This window comes from Onthophagus taurus, chromosome 11, assembly GCF_036711975.1.
Source record: "Onthophagus taurus isolate NC chromosome 11, IU_Otau_3.0, whole genome shotgun sequence".
Classification (NCBI taxonomy): domain Eukaryota; kingdom Metazoa; phylum Arthropoda; class Insecta; order Coleoptera; family Scarabaeidae; genus Onthophagus; species Onthophagus taurus.
The window spans coordinates 3,762,232-3,780,267 of NC_091976.1; the positions used below are offsets into that span (position 1 = coordinate 3,762,232).

Here is an 18,036-nt window from a genome sequence, read left to right on the forward strand (position 1 = left end):
GCCTTTTCCGCTTCGAGGTGAGAGAGGACCGTGAAGGTCGACTCCTCGTCTTTGGAGTTGGTCAAAGGGACGCCGATTGGTTGAGGGAAAACAAAGGTAGAATATGCTACCTCTTTAATACGCTCACGGCCAAAGTCAGTAGACTCAAGGACCCGATAGCTGAAGACCCAGTCACAACTGGGACCCAAAAAGCTGTGGAGGAAATGGATGCCGCTGAGGCACCGTCCGCCAAGGAAGACGACGTCACAATCGTCAACTTGGCACCTTCAACGCCAGGCTCTCCAGCCCTCTCTGAGGTGGCTGATGAGTCCATTTTGGATTCGCCACCTGCAGACATGGTCGCTGATATTGACACCTCGACGCCAAAATGATGGGACTACGCAGAGGTGATGTACCAGAGGAGGGGGACGATCTGACGGTGGTTCAGTGCAACCTGCATCATAGCAGGGTTGCAACTGCCACCCTTTGTCGTCACCTCGATATGATAGTAACGTTATCGCACTGATCCAAGAACCCTGGGTTAATAAATCCAGGGTCTGCGGACTCAGTGGTTTAAGCGGTTCTATTTTCAGCTGCCCCAGGGAAGGGAAGATTCGAACCGCCATTTACGTACCTAAACATGTGCGGAGCTATCTGATGCCCCAATTCACGGACACAGATGCGACGACCGTTAGGATACGTTCTACTGTCAACCGGAAGGAAACAGACATTCTGCTGACATCTGTTTATCTCCCCATTGAGGACCTGCCACCATCCGAAGGATTGGTGCGACTGGTTGAAGCCGCTTGGGTAGGTAAATGGAATCTTGTCATCGACTGCGATTCAAACGCTCACTCAACGGCTTGGGGTAGTGCGAATGACAACACTAGAGGTAAGGCCCTCTTAGACTTTATTTATTGCAGTAATTTAGACATACTAAACCGAGGCACTGAACCGACCTTTGTAACTGCGAAAGGTCAGTCGGTAATTGATATCACTCTAGCCTCCTTTAATATTTCACAATCAATCCACAACTGGAGGGTTTCCGACGTTGTTTCAATGTCGGACCACATTTGGATTACTTTTGATCTTGGAAACACTAAGATCGTAAACAAACTGAGTCGCAATCCCAGAAGGACGGACGTGGATAAGTTCAGGTCTACACTATCTGGGTTATTGACTAGACTCGGTCGACGAAAACCAGTGGACAGCTGCGAGCTAGAGAACTATTCAAAGTCTCTACACAATTCCTTGATCCTTGCCTATAAAAAGGCTTGTCCCCTCCGTAGGGAGCAGGTATCTGGGCGCGCTACCATCTGGTGGTGCCCCGAGCTTGCCTCACTGAAACGAGAGGTGCGGACTGCCTTCAACAAAGCTAAGGACTCCAGGATCGACTCTGACTGGCACCTCTACAAGAGGAAGCTGTCAGCTTTTAAAAAAACCATTCGTCGAAAAAAGCGAGAAGCATGGAAGAACTTTTGCGAGGAAATTACTTCCTCTGCAGAGGTCTCCCGCCTAAAAAAGGTGCTTGCTTCGAGCCCTGTTCAACGTATTGGCATACTAAAGAAGGAAGACGGTTCTTATACCGACAACCTTCAAGACAGTTTACAGCTTTTAATGACTGTTCATTTCTCAGGTTCGGACAACTTTAACGATGTCCAACAAGAGAAAATTCACGTACCTACCGCTGATGAATGGCTTCTGGCCAAAGTCATCTGCAAGAAGGAGAAAATACGGTGGGCTGTGAATACGTTCTCGCCGTTCAAAACTCCAGGACCGGACGGGATATCACCGGCCCTCTTACAATGGGGACTGGATGACCTGCTACCGCACCTGAAGAGTATTTTCCAGGGATGCCTGGCGTTCCGCTATGTACCGGGAAGTTGGCGTGAAGTCACGGTCAACTTTATACCTAAACCGGGTAAGCAAGATTACTTCCTTCCGAAGTCCTATAGACCAATTAGCCTCTCCTCCTTTCTATTGAAAACGTTGGAGAGGCTTTGCGATCGTTACATTAGAGACTCTTGTCTGCGCAGCAGGCCACTAGACTCTAATCAACATGCTTACACCCAGGGAAAGTCCACGCTGACGGCTCTTCACTCAGTGATCAGTTTCGTCGGTGGTGCGCTGGACCACAAAGAGTCCGCCCTCGGGGTTTTTATTGACGTGGAAGGAGCTTTTGATAAAACTACCTTCTCCGGAATTAACGACGCCTTGCTAGAGCATAACGTTCCTCTGGCCCTGTGCGGCTGGATTGAGAGCACTCTAAGACAAAGGGTCGTCAAACTAAGAGCTGGCCAAGCCACTCTTCAAGGGGCTGTTACTAGAGGCTGTCCGCAAGGGGGGGTACTTTCTCCACTTTTGTGGAATCTCACCCTCGATAGCCTCATGAAACGCCTAAAACTAGCCGGTTTTAAAACCGTTGGCTACGCAGATGACCTGACAATCCTCATTAGAGGCAAGTACGCTAACGTACTCCTCGATAGGATGCAGGAAGCACTCAATCTAATTGAGAACTGGTGTAATAAACAATGCCTTTCCGTCAATCCCAAGAAGACAGAAATGGTTCTTTTTACACGCAAGCGCAACATTGGCAATCCTAGATTGCCAACGCTCGCTAAAACTCCACTTAAACTGTCTACTGAAGTTAAGTACTTGGGCTTAATAATAGACAGTAAACTAACGTGGAAATCCCACCTAGACAATAGAGTTAATAAAGCTTGTGTCGCCTTCGGCCAGTGCCGGAGGGCTGTCGGGAGGACTTGGGGTCTGTCTCCCAAGATAGCCCTGTGGATTTACACCGCCGTTGTTCGACCAATGCTAACGTACGGTGCGGTGGTATGGTGGACTAGAACTTCTAGGTCTACCGCCACCACTGCACTTAATAGAATACAGAGACTCGCGTGTCTGTATGTTACAGGTGCGCTGCGATCAACCCCCACCGCGGCCATGGAAATCATGTTAAATTTACCACCACTCAACCTACATATTCAGGAAGTGGCGTTGGTAACCATGAAAAGACTACAATCAGTAGGAACTATGAAGGATGAGGACGCTGGCAGCAGTTCAACACTCTGGAGGGAAGCAGTGTTAGACACACCCCTACTCGAGTGTAAGACTGATCACAGACCAGCAAAATATGTTTTCTCAAAGAAGTACCTCACCCACGTCAGTCCCACAGTAGTAGATGAACGAAGAACTTTTAAGATCTACACTGATGGTTCAAAAGGACGAAATGGTGCAGGCGCCGGGGTATTCTCTCACGATCCCCCGATTCGCCTCTCGGAACCTTTAGGGTCTAGCACCACCGTCATACAAGCGGAACTAACTGCTATTAAACTTGCTGCCGACTGCATTGTTGAATCCAACAAGCGGGGTAAGTGCTTCACTATTTTCACAGACAGTAAACAATCTCTTTTAGCTCTAAGCAGAGTTATTATAACGTCTGCAGTAGTAATGGATTGTCACAAAGCACTGGAGGAGGCCGCGAAATACAATCGTGTCAGAATCCAGTGGGTTAAGGGGCATTCCGGCTCCAAGGGTAACAACCACGCTGACAGGCTTGCCAAACGTGCTGCCGGTAGAGCGCCCTGTGCATCCGAGCCGATAATTACCCCCTCTTTAGCTACTCACATCGAGTTAATCAAGCGCATTACCCACAAAACATTTTTAAACGGGTGGGACCGTACCCCGGGCTGTCATCTCGCCAAGGAATTGTTAAAATATCCTTCAGCCGCAACAGCCCAGTTCTTCGTAGGGCTCGGTAAAAGTGCCCTTCGCACTGCCACAGGTCTCCTCACGGGACACTGTAAGGTAAACAAGCACCTTCAAAACATGAAGCTTGCTGACTCCCCTCTCTGTCGAGCCTGTGAACAGGATGACGAGACGGTTAAACACATCTTGTGTGACTGCCCCTCTCTGACCGACCTCAGAATGAGGACCTTCGGGGAGGAATGGCCGACCACAGATGACATCAGGAATGCACCTCTAGGAGCCGTCCAAGCCTTTGGTAAATCCTTAGGCTGGTTGATGTGACCAGAGTGTGTAATGGGAGGATGCACAAGGGGCCCAATGGGGCCTAAGTGTGGCGTGCGGTTTTGCATGCACTCCCCAATCCATACATACATACATACATAATTCCTTGTATTTCTTGATATCTTTTATTCAAATTATTTACTTCAATGCCAATAGGTTGTAAATCGTGTTGTATGATTAAGTCCCATCTTCCCGCTTTATTTACTGCTTTTCCCCGGTAGAGTGGAAAAAGTGGATCTTCTAATTTTGTCATAATTACTTTTCCATTTGCGATCCAGTAAAGGATTCCGCATCTGAAACAATACCATGTTTTAGATATCTTTTATGGTACGTTTGAACTCCTCTTTTCGTCACTACTTCCACGTTATCGTTATCGTTGACTTTTATTATTTTATATGGTCCGAAGAAAGGTTTGGCAATCTTACTACTTTTTGTAATGTTCTTTACATAAATCATTTCTCCGATCTTCCATTCCGTTTCTTTCGTCTTTTCTGATTGTTTTTCCTGGGTCTTGCGCTTTCTTTCTTCATCTTTATCTCTTATTCGTTTATACAAAATTTTCATACGATCTTTGTGCTTTTGGATGATATTTTGGTAAATAGTTTCGTCATAAAACATGTCCATAGGATCTCTTGCTTTCGTATGTCCTAATAATGCTTCCATTGGTGTTAAACCTGTTGGCGTTGATATGGAGTTGTTATATGCTATTATAGCACTTCTTATTTGCTCTTGCATCGTGGCAGTATTATCTTCTTCTAAACATCTTAGATGCTCCACCAATGTTGAGTGAAATCGCTCTACATTACCTTGTGATTCGGGATTCTTCGCTGTTGTTACATGCAAGTTTATTTTATGAATTTTTGCGAGTTCCTTCACAATTTCGTTATCGAATTCTGCACCTTGATCTGCACTTATTTCGTTCGGTATCCCATAGTATGCAACATACGTTAGCAGGGCATCCACGATTTCTGTCGGATTTTTACTTTTTATTGGTATCGCTTGACCTAGTCGTGAGAATGAATCGACAATGGTTAGATATTTTCCTTGATTTATTGAAAATATATCGACAAATAGCTTTTCTATGGGTGCTACCGGTGTGTATGTTATCGGTAATGGTGGTACTTCAGGACCTCTGTTATATTTACTTCTGTTACATACTTCGCAATTTTTTATGAATTTGGCAATCGTGCTTTTCATTTTCTTCCACCAATAGTTCTTTTGGAGATGTTGTAACGTTTCTTCAATTCCTCGATGGTTAGTTATACCTTGATGGTGTCTAGTAATTATTTCTACTTGTTCTTTTGGGTTGATTATTACTCTTACCCTCTTTAAACATCTGATTATTCTGGGACCATTATCGCTCATTATTTTCGTATAAACTTGACATAATTTTTGGTACAAATCCTCGTCGTCGGTATGGATGTAGAATGAAGTTTTTTCTGTCATATACTCTTTATAGATCTTTGCAATGCTTTCTTCATAATTACCTTTTGGTAATTTGATCTGGTAGATTGTTTTTTCATCCTTTTGTTCGAAATGAATCTTCATATTCCTTCCTTGTCCCCATGAGAATAAAAATTGTTTTCTTTTATTATCTATAGGTGTTTCTCTAATTTCGATTGCTCTTTTTGGTTCTTGTGTTTGATTTGAGTGAATTGTGTCCGAGTCGTCCTCTTGATTTTCAGAGTTTTCTTTCATCGTTATTTCTTTTCTTGCAGTTCCTATTCCTAATTTTTGTCTTGCAGGTTTGATCTGTCCCAATATCTTTATAGACATTTCATCTGCTAATCTTAGCAATTCTTCATCGTCTATGTTGGGTAATAGCGATGCTTCGTCGTCTGAATCCATCATGTTCAGTTGGTCTAATTTTATTCTTGATAAAGCATCGGCGTTCTTATTTAGCTTTCCCTTCTTATAAACCACTTCGAAATTATATTCTTCCAATCGTGTTCTCCATCTCATCAGTCGTGAGTTCGGTTCTTTGAGTGACCACAACCAAACTAACGGCTTATGATCGGTGAAGATCGTAAATTTGCGTCCATATAAATATGGTCTAAATTGTTTAATTGCGTAAACAATAGCCAATAATTCCTTTTCAATGGTCGAATGTCGTGTTTCGGTTTCTGATAATGTTCGCGACGCATAGCAGACTGGCTTGTCACTTCCTATTTTTCCTTGTGACAGTACTGCTCCTAATGCTATATCTGAAGCATCAGTTGTTACAATAAACTCTTTTCCGAAATCAGGGTATTGTAAAATCGGGTCATTTGTCAATAGCTGTTTACATTTCTCAAACGCTTCTTTATATTTCGATGTTATTTCAATTTTTTCGTTCTTCTTTAAACACTTCGTGAAGGGTTTGGTTACTTGGGCAAAGTTCTTTATAAATCGCCTATAGTATCCTAACAATCCTAAGAAAGATTTTATTTCTTTGCGTGTTGTAGGAATTGGATACCTTTCTATCGCTTCTATTTTTTCCGGATTAGGTTTCACACCTTCATTCGTAACCAAATGTCCTAAGTATTTAAGGCCCTTCTTCAGGAAATTACATTTCTCGAATTTTAATTTGAAATTTGCTTCGATTAATCTATCAAAAACTTTTGTTAATTTTACAATATGCTCTTCCAATGATGCCGAATATATTACGATGTCATCGAGGTACACCATACACGTGTCTTCTTGTAAACCTCTTAATACGTTGTCCATTAGTCTTTGAAACGTAGCTGGTGCGTTTTTCAATCCAAACGGCATTCGTTTAAATTGAAAATGCCCTTGTTCCGTACTAAACGCTGTTTTAGGTGCATCTTTTTCTTCCATCTCGACTTGATGGTAACCACTCGCCAAATCTAACGATGTAAAGTATTGGCTTCGGCCTAACTTATCTAAAATGTCTGATATATTCGGAATTGGGTATTTGTCCTCAATCATTTTTTCATTCAATTTTCGGTAATCTATTACCATACGATGTTTTAATCTGCCGTCCTTCTGCGTAGTTACAATGTGTACGGGGGCGGACCACGGAGATATACTTTCCTCTATGATATCTTGTTTCAGAAGTTCCGAGACTTGCTTCTTAATTTCCTTTCTTATCATCATTGGTTGTCGGTATCGTTTTACAAACACGGGTTCATTATCTTTCATGTTTAATTGGTGTTTAATCTTGTGAGTAAAAGTTAAACGTTCACCGTCTGTATGGAATAATTTATTATACTTCATCAAAAGTGCTTTTAAGGTCGCTTATTCTTCGATGTTCAGGTTATCATTTTCTACGAATTCTTCGATTTGTTCTATGTTTAGTTGATTTAATTGGTCTTTTTCTTGGTACCTTATATTAATTCGTTCTTCTATCTCGTGAATTGGTTCCACCTTAATATGATGCAATCGGTTATAGGTTTTTAACATCATATTAGTAGGGTTGTTCACTCTAATTAATGTTTCATTGTTCGTTACTTTTACAAGCGCTTCTGGTGCTAAAGTTATCTCTTCTCCTGTTGGTAATTGTGTCTTCGTCTTTGGAAATAACGCATATCCATTTTTCATATTATTAACTAAGTATTTGATTTTGATTAGGGAGTAACTTAACTTCATCCAATTTGGTATAATAGGGTATTTTCGTTTTTGATGTTATCAAAGTTTCGTTTTCCGTATCTACTTTTCCTTTGATTGCCTTTAAGATGTCCATTCCAATTAATATGTCGTATAATTTTGAAAAATTGAAACAATAAAATACGTGTTCTTTATTATCTTTAAATAAGTCCGGTAAAGGGGCTTTGATAGCTTGATGTCCGATTTCAAGTCCGTGAGGCGTTTGAATTTTAAAATTTTCTTCGAAACCATAATCTTCTTTCATTTCATTGTAAATTTTTGTGTTTACCAAGCTTTTCGACGCACCTGTGTCTATTAAAATTTTAAAACCGTTAAACTTTATGTAAGGCAATCCGGGGTTATCAGTTGCGTTGTAAGTTATAACTCCTGTTATGTGACGTGCTGGTTTGGTTGAACCATGAGAAAATTTAGAGCACTTGCTTCCTCTTGGTATTCTTCATAAAATTCACTCTGAGGAATTTGCTCGACATTTACTTCGCCGAATTCTGTGTTATCGAAGTTCTCATACTCGTCTGTCTCGTACATCTGTGGTTGTGAGAATTCCTGGTTGTTCACATTCTCATTTCCCATATCTTCAGGCTGTCTTATCATGTTATTGTTTTGCCACGGTCTCTTAGCAGGTCTTTGAAAGCTAGACGCTGGACGTTTCATCGCTGACGTGTCAATGTCCATAGGCGTTGGTCTATCAGGTGTTCTCTGTTGAACTTGAGCTGGTGATAACGCAAATCTTGGCGTATAATTTCTTTGTTGTACCGGCGCTGGCGGTATTCCAATCGTTGAGATTGGAAATTTTGACGAAATTGTGGTTGTCCTTGCGGCCAAGGTAACGATAATCTCGCTACTGGTTGTTGTTGTGCTCGCATCATTTTATTGGGATTCGGATTTTGCGATATCGATCTGAATACTGGAGTAAATGGTCGTTTACACGCATCTAAATACCTTTTCTTCTGTACGTTGTAATTTTCGATTTCAATTGCGTATCCTTCCGCTGTTTCGATGTCGCCTGGCTGTCGTAGTTTTACTTCCATGCCCAATTTCTCGTTGATCATGTCAAGACCAAACAGAAATGTACGTAATGCCAATTGATTATATTGGTTAATCTTCATATGACGAATATCTAAATTATCTTCTGTTAGATTTATCTTTGATAATAGGGTGTACAACGTTCCCTTAATTCTAACTGCGTAATCTTGCGCACTTTCGTTTGTTTTCGGGGTCACATTATTCAAATCGTGCACCAAAACATCCTCTGACCTTTTGTCTCCAAAACTATGCACTAAAATTTCTTTTAGCTCCGGCCACGAAGTTGGAATTCTGTTCGCATCAACTGCTTCTCTAGCTCTTCCTTCTAATTTTCCCATAAAAATCATAAGGACTCTTCTGGCCATTCTGGCATTGTTTGGGTTTGGATTTAAAAATTCTTCGATCAGGTATTCGCATGCTGTTACATAACTACGGAGAGTGGTTTTATCTCCACTAAAAACTGGTATCAGGTTCTGATCTACCGGTTTTATTTCCATGTTTAATTGTTCTTCAACTTCACGTAAGGCAATTAATATGTCTTCGCAATTTAGGTTCTCAATTTTGGATGTAGGGTTTTATACTGGGATCACTGAGTTAAATCAATAGGTACTTACAGTATGATTGTTGTTGTTGTTTTCATTTGGTTCATCAATCCAGGGATTTTCCAATTTTAGGGTCCTCCTCGACTGGTTGATCTTCCCGCTGGTTAATCGGTCCAGGGAATTTCCAATTTTAGAATCCTCTTCCACTGGTCGATCTTCTCGTTGGTTCGGATAGTCCTCAAAGGATTAAAATCCACCGTTCACTCGCGACGTTTTTAATTCACAAATGTCCGTAGTAACTATCCTACTGACTGCGCCACTTTCGATTTTAGAAAGATTGTATTTGTTTTTTTAAAAATAAGATTTTATTATACTTTTAAAACAAATGATTTACAAAGTTTATTATTGATTTATTCTAAGTTTTACAATTTATAATAACGGAGATGTGCGATTTGGAGCGCGACCGGTTACTATATCATTTGATAAACGGTTCGCTCCTTTTATACGTTTTCTGTTATCTTGTCCCCTTTCTAGGTATCCATCGTTCGTTCTTCGGGTGGATTCCTATTCACACCTCGTAACACTATATCTATTCGGTAAGACTACAATATTAAGTTTTGACTTTTGACACATTAAAAGTGAGGTTAAATGTTCTGTAAACAAAAATAACTATTTCAGTTTTATTAAACAAAATACAAATTCAACTATCTACTCATTAATTAGTGTTACAATATGAACTCTTCAGTGTTAGTATTGTCTTGTTTGTGTTTGCAAATATTTATATTTATGTTAGTAATAGTACAGTTATTAAAACTGAAAGAAGGCATTATAGAATTATCAATTGTATTATTTTTTGAGTTTAAATTTAAGTTTACATCGTCATTTTGAACGTTTGTGATAGAATTTGTGCCGGCGCTGGTAGGATTAGTGTTATGATGTTGTGTTACGGTTTCACAGAGTATTTTTTTAGCTGTATTAAGTTTATTTTGGAGCGAATTTTCAATATAACCTTCTGCAACACTAGTCGATTTCCAGCCACCAAGTCGTTTAATAGCTGAAAAATCTGCTCCATTGTCAGAAAGTATCGATGCAGAAGAACGCCGAAAACAATGTCCGGTGTAGAGTTGGGGCTGTTCTAATTTCAAAAAGGTTTCTATAGTGGACGGCAATTTTGAAAACGTGTTTATGCCAACTGGCTGTACAGAACATTTATCATTTTTATAAAAAATAAAAAACCGCTTATGTGGGGTATGTGCTGGTCTTAATGATATATAGTGTTTAATCAAACCAAGAATGATATTTTCTTGATTTTCTACTATAGTAAATAATCTGTTTATGTGCGTTTTAGATGCCTTAACTGTTACAAGAAATTTTGATCCTAAATCTTGCACATCATCCGTTTGCAAGTTCAGCAATTCTTGCTTTCTTAATGCACCGGATACTCCAAAAACCAATGCAACCTTCGAAATAAAATGGTATTTTAATATTATAATTTTTACTTTTTTATTTGTTTACCTTTGACATTAAAAAGACGTTGTTAGGAGCATCAGAAATAAATTTTTGTATATGTTCTTTCTCAAGCACTTTGGATTTTTTTGGTATGTATCCTTCTTTTTTTCTTTTGATAAACATTATAAGTTTATTATATTTACTTATATCTATGTTATGTTTCAAATTTAATGTTGCTTTAAGCATAGAATATTTTGGCCATAAACTGGCAATTAATCCTTTCCATAGATAACTTATATAGATGTGACATTTACGTAAAATTTTTGTACACGGCACCAGCGCTCCGAACGGCTCGGCCCAGTACTAATATTAAATAGCGGCTAACGTGATAAATCTAAAATTTTATATTTTCTAATTTTTTTGTGTGGAATTAAATAAAAAAATAAAATCATTTGTGGATTTTAATAATCTTTTTATTAAAATTATTATCATAAACATAAAGTCTTATTTTAATATAAAAGAACAATAACTATAAACAATGTGTAATGATTAATGATACACTGTTAAAAATTTTACGAAGTAATTTAACTCTTCGGTATAAGGTGAAATATTACCGCGAAAAAGTGATAAATTTACCTAAATTCTAATAGGTTGCAACACGTTTGAGAGTCAAAATAACTTTGTTAAAAGATGTTAAAAATACGGTGTTAATCTGTTTATTCCTCACAGTGTAACTTTACACTTTATAATACCTTACAAAATGGAAAGGGGTATTTCCATTTTGTAGCATTAAATGTAATGCCAATATTGTGTCTAAAATTGAAATTGACTGCTTAAAAAGTTGTCTCTTTGGTAATAATTTTCTTTTATTTCTTTATGATGTTATACTCTGGCGCTGGAATTTCCTCTTATACATCACTGCTTTCCTGTATAAATGTTGGGCTTTTGGTGATAAGTCGTCTTGTTTGTGGACACCAACTTCCTCCAATAAACTCTCCCTTTGTTTAGCTGTTAAAAAATATCCAATAATGATCCCGATTAACGCTGTTTCCCCATTAAGCGGGGTTACCCTGTAATATGAAATCAAACTTTAAAAAAATTATACTACATTCTTTTGTAATAGAAGGGAAATTAAACGTTTTTTGAATGATGTTTGGTTTATTTATAAATAACTCTTATTAAGAGTTATATGCCATTATAGATAATTTAACCAGAGCTTTTCAAAATAAACGATTTATAAAACACATAATTTCTTACCTGAAGTCTCCAATGAGATTGCACTGGTGGATGTTGAAGCAACCTAAAGTCCCATATCTGCATGTGGAATAGTGGGCGTGTTATTCGAAGCACTTGAAGTACTGACTTCTAAGTACTAATATCCTACATGTGAAAAAAAAAACCTACATGTGGTTTTCTCGCACACAACATAAAACCCATCTTTGATATATTTCTGGATACATTTGTGGGTTTGGAAATCGGTAGAAACTTCCATACCTTTGTACGCATCCACTAATGGCGCAACTTTTTGACATTTTCTGCTACAAGAAAATAAGATGCATATATATTTATTTTACAAATACCTAATCCAGTTCCACAATCAATGTTTAAATTTCAGAGGTTTTTTATGAGCATTAGTTTCCATATTATTTTAAGGGCAACTTATATTTAAAAATTTACTGTGAAACTGGAGATCATAATACAATAATATGAAATAAATAAAAAAAAGTATATCAAATGTACTTACCACGAATAAAATTTCATAAATTTCTTTAAAATTTACTATCAAACACAAAGCCGCATCAAAACACTAACCAACTTGACAAACAACTTAGAAAACAGTAGAAAAACAAATTGACGAAACGACTACTTAAATCCTAAAATATTTATTAATTTAAACTGCCAAGATAAAGTAGATATCTACATAATATAACGCAATATAACGCCATCTATCCCGTCGGCCGGATACTAAAAATGACGTCACTTTGTACGAACACGACGTTAATAAGTGCCAGGGGTATGATCCTTTCTCTACAATACTCGAGAAATATGCCAATAAAACAGATTCTGAGTATCGCATTATTTGTTTTTCATTACACCATAATGTAAATTCGGCATAAGTTTTTTCATACAGGCTTTTATTTAACTCTTTGTCGGTAATAAACTTGAAGCTACAAAATTTGCAGTTTCCGCAACTTCTGGTGGTGTTAACGTATAATATTCGTCGATATTCATTTATTTGATGATTTTATAACACTTTATAAACACTATAAAGGGGCCTATCCACGGTCATGCATGCATGACAAGCATCGCAAGTTGTCATGCAAGATTGACAGTGGATGGGGTTGCATGAAGCTTTCCTCGGCATGACAGCCTTGCATGACACAATTCAAACCGTTTTGATTTTCTGTGGGCGGGGCATCAGGCTTGCAAGCAAGCGTGCACGTGGATGGCTATGCTGTTATGCATTTTGTCATTCCATCTGTAACCTTTGTGAGGTAAACATCATTTTCAACATGGCTTGTGGAACCGAGAAGTCCTTTTGGATGGAATTTTTTGAAATATTTAGAGATCATGAGGAACTATGGAAGGTTAAAAGCGAAAAATACAAAGATAAAAACGAACGGTCGAAGGGATATGATATTTTATTAAAAAAATATCAGGAAAAAGATAAAAATGCAACTATGGACACTTTAAAGAAAAAAATAAATACCATCCGAACCAACTATCGACGTGAGTTAAGAAAGGTGAAGATGAGCGAAAAATCAGGGGCAGCATCGAAAGATATTTACACTCCGTCTTTATGGTATTTTGATCAACTACACTATCTTAGGGATCAAGAAACACCGGATGTTGGCATATCAACATTAGATATTGAAGAAGGAGAAGATGTATGTAAGTAAATAAACACAAACCTTTAATGATTAAAAACTTTATTTTATAAATCCCAAATACAAGTGCTAATTATATTATTATACTGTTTGTTGAAATGGAACTGCACCAACGGTATTAAAATATGTATGAAATTTATCTCTTACTTCTTTTGCAAAAAGTGTTGAATTTCGCGTATTTGTGTTGTTATTTATGGGTAGTAATTCCTCCCCAGAATGAGTGTTCTCATTACGTATATTTCCTTCCCTATATGTTTGCCCCCGGTTCTTACTCAGATAATTATGTAAGTAACAACAAGCTAGAACAATGGTAGCACTTTTTTCGGGGGATAAATTTATCGTAGTTAATAAAACTCGAAATCTTGAGGCCAAAATTCCGAAAACATTCTCAACAATCCATCGAGCTCTGGAAATCCTGTAATTACAAATGTCCTCTTCCAATGTTAAAGCCCTTCGGCTATATGGCTTCATTATAATATGTTCTTTTAAAGGAAAAGCGTCATCTGCTATAAATACGTATGGTACCTTTTCTGGAAAATTTGGTAGTTCTATTGGATCTGGGAGTTTTAATCTGTTTTCTTGGAGTCTTTCATAAAATTTTGTTGCTGTAAAGACTCCACCATCTGAAATTCTACCATTTGATCCAATATCCGCCATTATAATTTCGTAGTTTGCATCAGCTATCAACATCAGCACTATGCTGTGAGTCTTTTTGTAGTTAAAATAGTGGCTACCTGAATTTGCTGGTTTTTTAATCGCTACATGTTTACCATCTATTGCACCTAAGCAATTTGGGAAATTCCATCGGCTATTAAAATTTGATGCGATTTCTTTCCAGGCCTCTTCATTTCTTGGCATCTAGAAATTGCAAAGTATATTTAAATTTACTTTTAAAATTGTATCTTTTGGCATATGAACGTAATTTTAAAATGGTATTTTTAGGAAGATTCCTTGGAAGCCGAATCAACACAAGTAACTCCATCACGTCCAAAGAAACAAAAGTTGTCTAATGAAAGAAATGAATTTCTAAAAAAGGCGGTTAAATATTTAGATACAGTAAATGATGAGGCAGAAATGCTCGGTAAAGTTTGGGCGTCGCAATATAGAAAACTTTCCGTTGAGCAGCAACTGTATGCCAAGAAGCATATTGATGACATTCTGTATCATGGTCGCCTTTCAAAACTAGGTCCTTCGCCTACCCCATCAATCACACCATTGCTTTTCGTGAGCCCATCATCGTACGACTCAAGTTCAACCACTACGTCGTATATGTATGAACCAATGCAGACACCATGTTATACAGATATATCGTCTTTATTAAGCTATACTCAATATCATTAAGATGTTATAATGAATAAACGATAATAATTTTAACGATAATAATTGTTTACGTACCTGTATATATTCCTTCAATGTACTAATAATCGCTTCGCATGTTTCAATTACAATTTTTCCTATTGTTTGCGGAGCTATCGCTGTCAAAAATTTTAAATCTTCATAAGTTGCACCACCGGCCAAATATCTTAGCGTGGTAGAAAGCCGAAGTTGTGGTGAAATAGAATCTCTCATCTGTGTATTTTGTTTTTCTATGAAAGGCTTAACCTTGAACAGCAAATCGTGAAATAATTCAAGATCCATTCTTAAGAAATTGTTATAATCTTCTGTCGAAGAAACTTCTAATTCTTTTAAAAGTTTGATATGCGAAAATAAACTAAATAGTTTACCAATTTCTCGATATCGGGTTTTTTGACTTAACTCCCTTTTCACCCCCATCAGCGATTTGGTCACATATAGAATTCTAAACAACGCAACCTTAAAAAGTGCAATTGCTGCTGGCTTAAATTTGTTTGTGATATAATTTTCAACACATTTCCTCCAACGTAAATATCTTCAAGTGGCATATAGTTTCTTGGATTATTATATTCTACATTTTCAAGAGATGTGGATAATAAATACTCACGTTTAATAAAACAATCGAAAATGGCTTTTAGAATGTTACAAATGTTACGATACAATAAATGAAGTTTTGGTCTTTCGGCTTGCATCCCTCGGTTCAAACTATTAAAGAACGGTAATACAAAATCCAGAAATTGAAGAAACAACTTTGTAGTCGGATCATTTAATTTATGTAATATATTTTCAGCTGCTAAAAGATCTTTTTTGCTTACCGCATCGGTGAAAAATAATTGCAAAGCCCCGAATTGTTCTAAAATTCTACGTACCACAAAGTGTACTGACAGCCATCTCGTTTGAGTAGGGTTGCCAGACGTCCGGCTAAAGCCGGACATGTCCTCCTTTTTTGGCAGTTTGGTTATGTCCGGCCGGCTTTTCTCTCTGTCCGGCTTTTTCCAACTTAGGGAAAAAATTGCAAATTAAATCCGATTTCTACAATTATTACTCGATTTCTAAAGAGTGCAAACAAAATGCAACTGGTCAACCACAAAAATCTAACGCGCCGATCGATCGGCCCTGCCAGAAACTGCCTTGCAACGAGGCGCCATCGCCACCTATAACCTATAACCCAAAACGCTTATTTGTTAGGTTGGCCGATTGGCGCAAGAATGGCGCACGGTGTCACGTCGTCGAAAGTCGAATCGTTGGTTGTCAAAACCTTTGAATAGTTTACGCTGCTTTTCTCGGTCGGTTCTTCCCCGATTTTGGTATATTGAATTGACGTAAGTAAAACAATAATATTATATTTATTTAATTTATTTGGTATTATTAATTAATATGTATTGTGATTTTTGTTAAACAGCAAAATGTCCAAAAGGAAATGCACATTTTCGGATAAACTAAAAGGAAACGCTAAATACTTACATTTTGAGAGAGGGCGAAATGAATCAGAAGCGAAATGTACACTATGCGACTGTTTCGTATCGGTAGCCAATAAAGGAGCCGGCGACTTGGAAAAACATTTGGTAACTGAAAAGCACAAAAAATGTTTAAAAACGTCGACGTCCTATAGAAAATTAGAAAGTTTTCTTACCTCAGAATCCCCAGAAAACACAATACGTGAATTTAAAATTAGAGCTGGTGAAGGAGCTTTAGCATATCATACAGTTGTCCATCACCAAACATACAGTTCAATGGAGTGTACACCAAAACTTAATAAAACGGTAATTATTATTTTTTTAATTCAATTCGCGTTTTTTAAATGTTATTGTTATAATATAGGGTAAATTTTTGTTTTTGCAGATATTTTTAGACTCAGACGTGGCAAAAAATATGACTTGTGGTAAAACTAAAACAGAGGCCATAGTTAACAATGTCTTGGCACCCCATGCTAAACAAACTCTAATAAACACCTTAAATAACATTCCGTTTTATGGATTGGGTACTGATGCTAGTAATCACGGAGCAGTAAAAATGTTCCCCATTGTTGTTCAATATTTTGATTGGCAAAAGGGTATCCAAACAAAACTATTAGAATTAGCATCTCTCACCAGTGAAACTTCAGAGGCAATAGCCGAATATATTATGTCAACTCTGAAAAGAGAAAACATATTGTCGAAATGTGTTGCTTTTGCTGTGGACAATGCCAATGTAAATTTTGGAGGGCTTTCAAGGAAGGCAGGAAATAATGTTATCACAAGACTTAACACGTTCGGTGCCACTGACTCCGCTAGGAGCCAGTCGGCTATCGTACCATATGCTCGCCGGCATTGTCAATGGTAGTTTGTTTGTTATTGTGGAATTGTTGAGTGGTACATTTTACGACAATTTTCGGCTTGGTTCATATTTCGCAAGGTAGGTTTTTTCTCAGCGTTGATATTTTGATGTCATTATATTATCGGTATTTTTGGAAGACCAGGAGGCCATTTAATACATTAGTATGGACGATAATAATGTTGCTGGACCGTCAAAACCAAGAAAACCTAAGTTGGGCATGAATAAGCCACTTACTCAAAAAGAATTAGAATTTGAATTAAATCGTAGTGATTCGGAAGACGACGAGATTTATTTGTCAAGTGAGTCGGAATATTATCCATCAAATTCGGAATCGGATTCTGAAGATGAGCTACAACCCCTAGCATCAGCAACACCAACAACCAGGATTTCACCAGTGCTACCTCCTGGGACTCAACCAAGGGGTGGTACTCCTCAACCAGGAACACCTGGGACACAAACTGGTTGGACATCAGATTCTCAACCGCCTAACGAGCTGAAAAAAATTATTTTCACAAAGAAACGTGAATTTTTGGTACCAAATCCAGGTGATAGTCCAATAGATTTTTTCTCCCTACTGTTTGATACGGACTTCATAAACTTTATAGTGGAAGAGACAAATAAAAATGCTGTTACTGTTTTATCTGAAAGTGTGTCTGAGAAATCAAGAATCACAACATGCAAAGAACTTACAATTGACCAATTTAAAATATTTCTTGGTTTGCTTTTTCATATGGGTACATTTAAATTATCCAGAATCCAAGACTACTGGAAAACTGATAGATTATTCGATTTACAAATATTCCGGAAATACATGAGCAGAAATAGGTTCCTTTTAATTTTAAGAT

General features: G+C 37.8%; 2 protein-coding genes across 2 annotated transcripts in view; one reads left to right on the forward strand and one right to left on the reverse strand.

The window, feature by feature from the left end:
* LOC111417718 (putative nuclease HARBI1) overlaps positions 1–18,036 on the forward strand; it is a 351,867-nt gene that overhangs the window by 85,690 nt on the left and 248,141 nt on the right. The gene's annotated exons all lie outside the window — the stretch shown is intronic.
* On the reverse strand, positions 13,548–15,295 carry LOC139431764 (putative nuclease HARBI1). Its single transcript, XM_071199917.1, has 2 exons — positions 14,918–15,295; positions 13,548–14,380 (listed from the first exon to the last, which is right to left on the reverse strand). The coding sequence occupies exons 1-2, from the start codon at positions 15,293–15,295 to the stop codon at positions 13,604–13,606; spliced, it is 1,155 nt and encodes a 384-aa protein (XP_071056018.1). The 3' UTR covers positions 13,548–13,603.

What these genes read in the sequence shown, in the direction of transcription:
- LOC139431764 (XM_071199917.1), bottom strand. Translation starts at nt 15,295, where the DNA reads ATGGGGGTGAAAAGGGAGTTAAGTCAAAAAACCCGATATCGAGAAATT. An exon ending in CATTGAAGGAATATATACAG is followed by an intron (nt 14,381 to 14,917) that starts GTACGTAAACAA and finishes TGCAATTTCTAG; the next exon opens with ATGCCAAGAAATGAAGAGGC.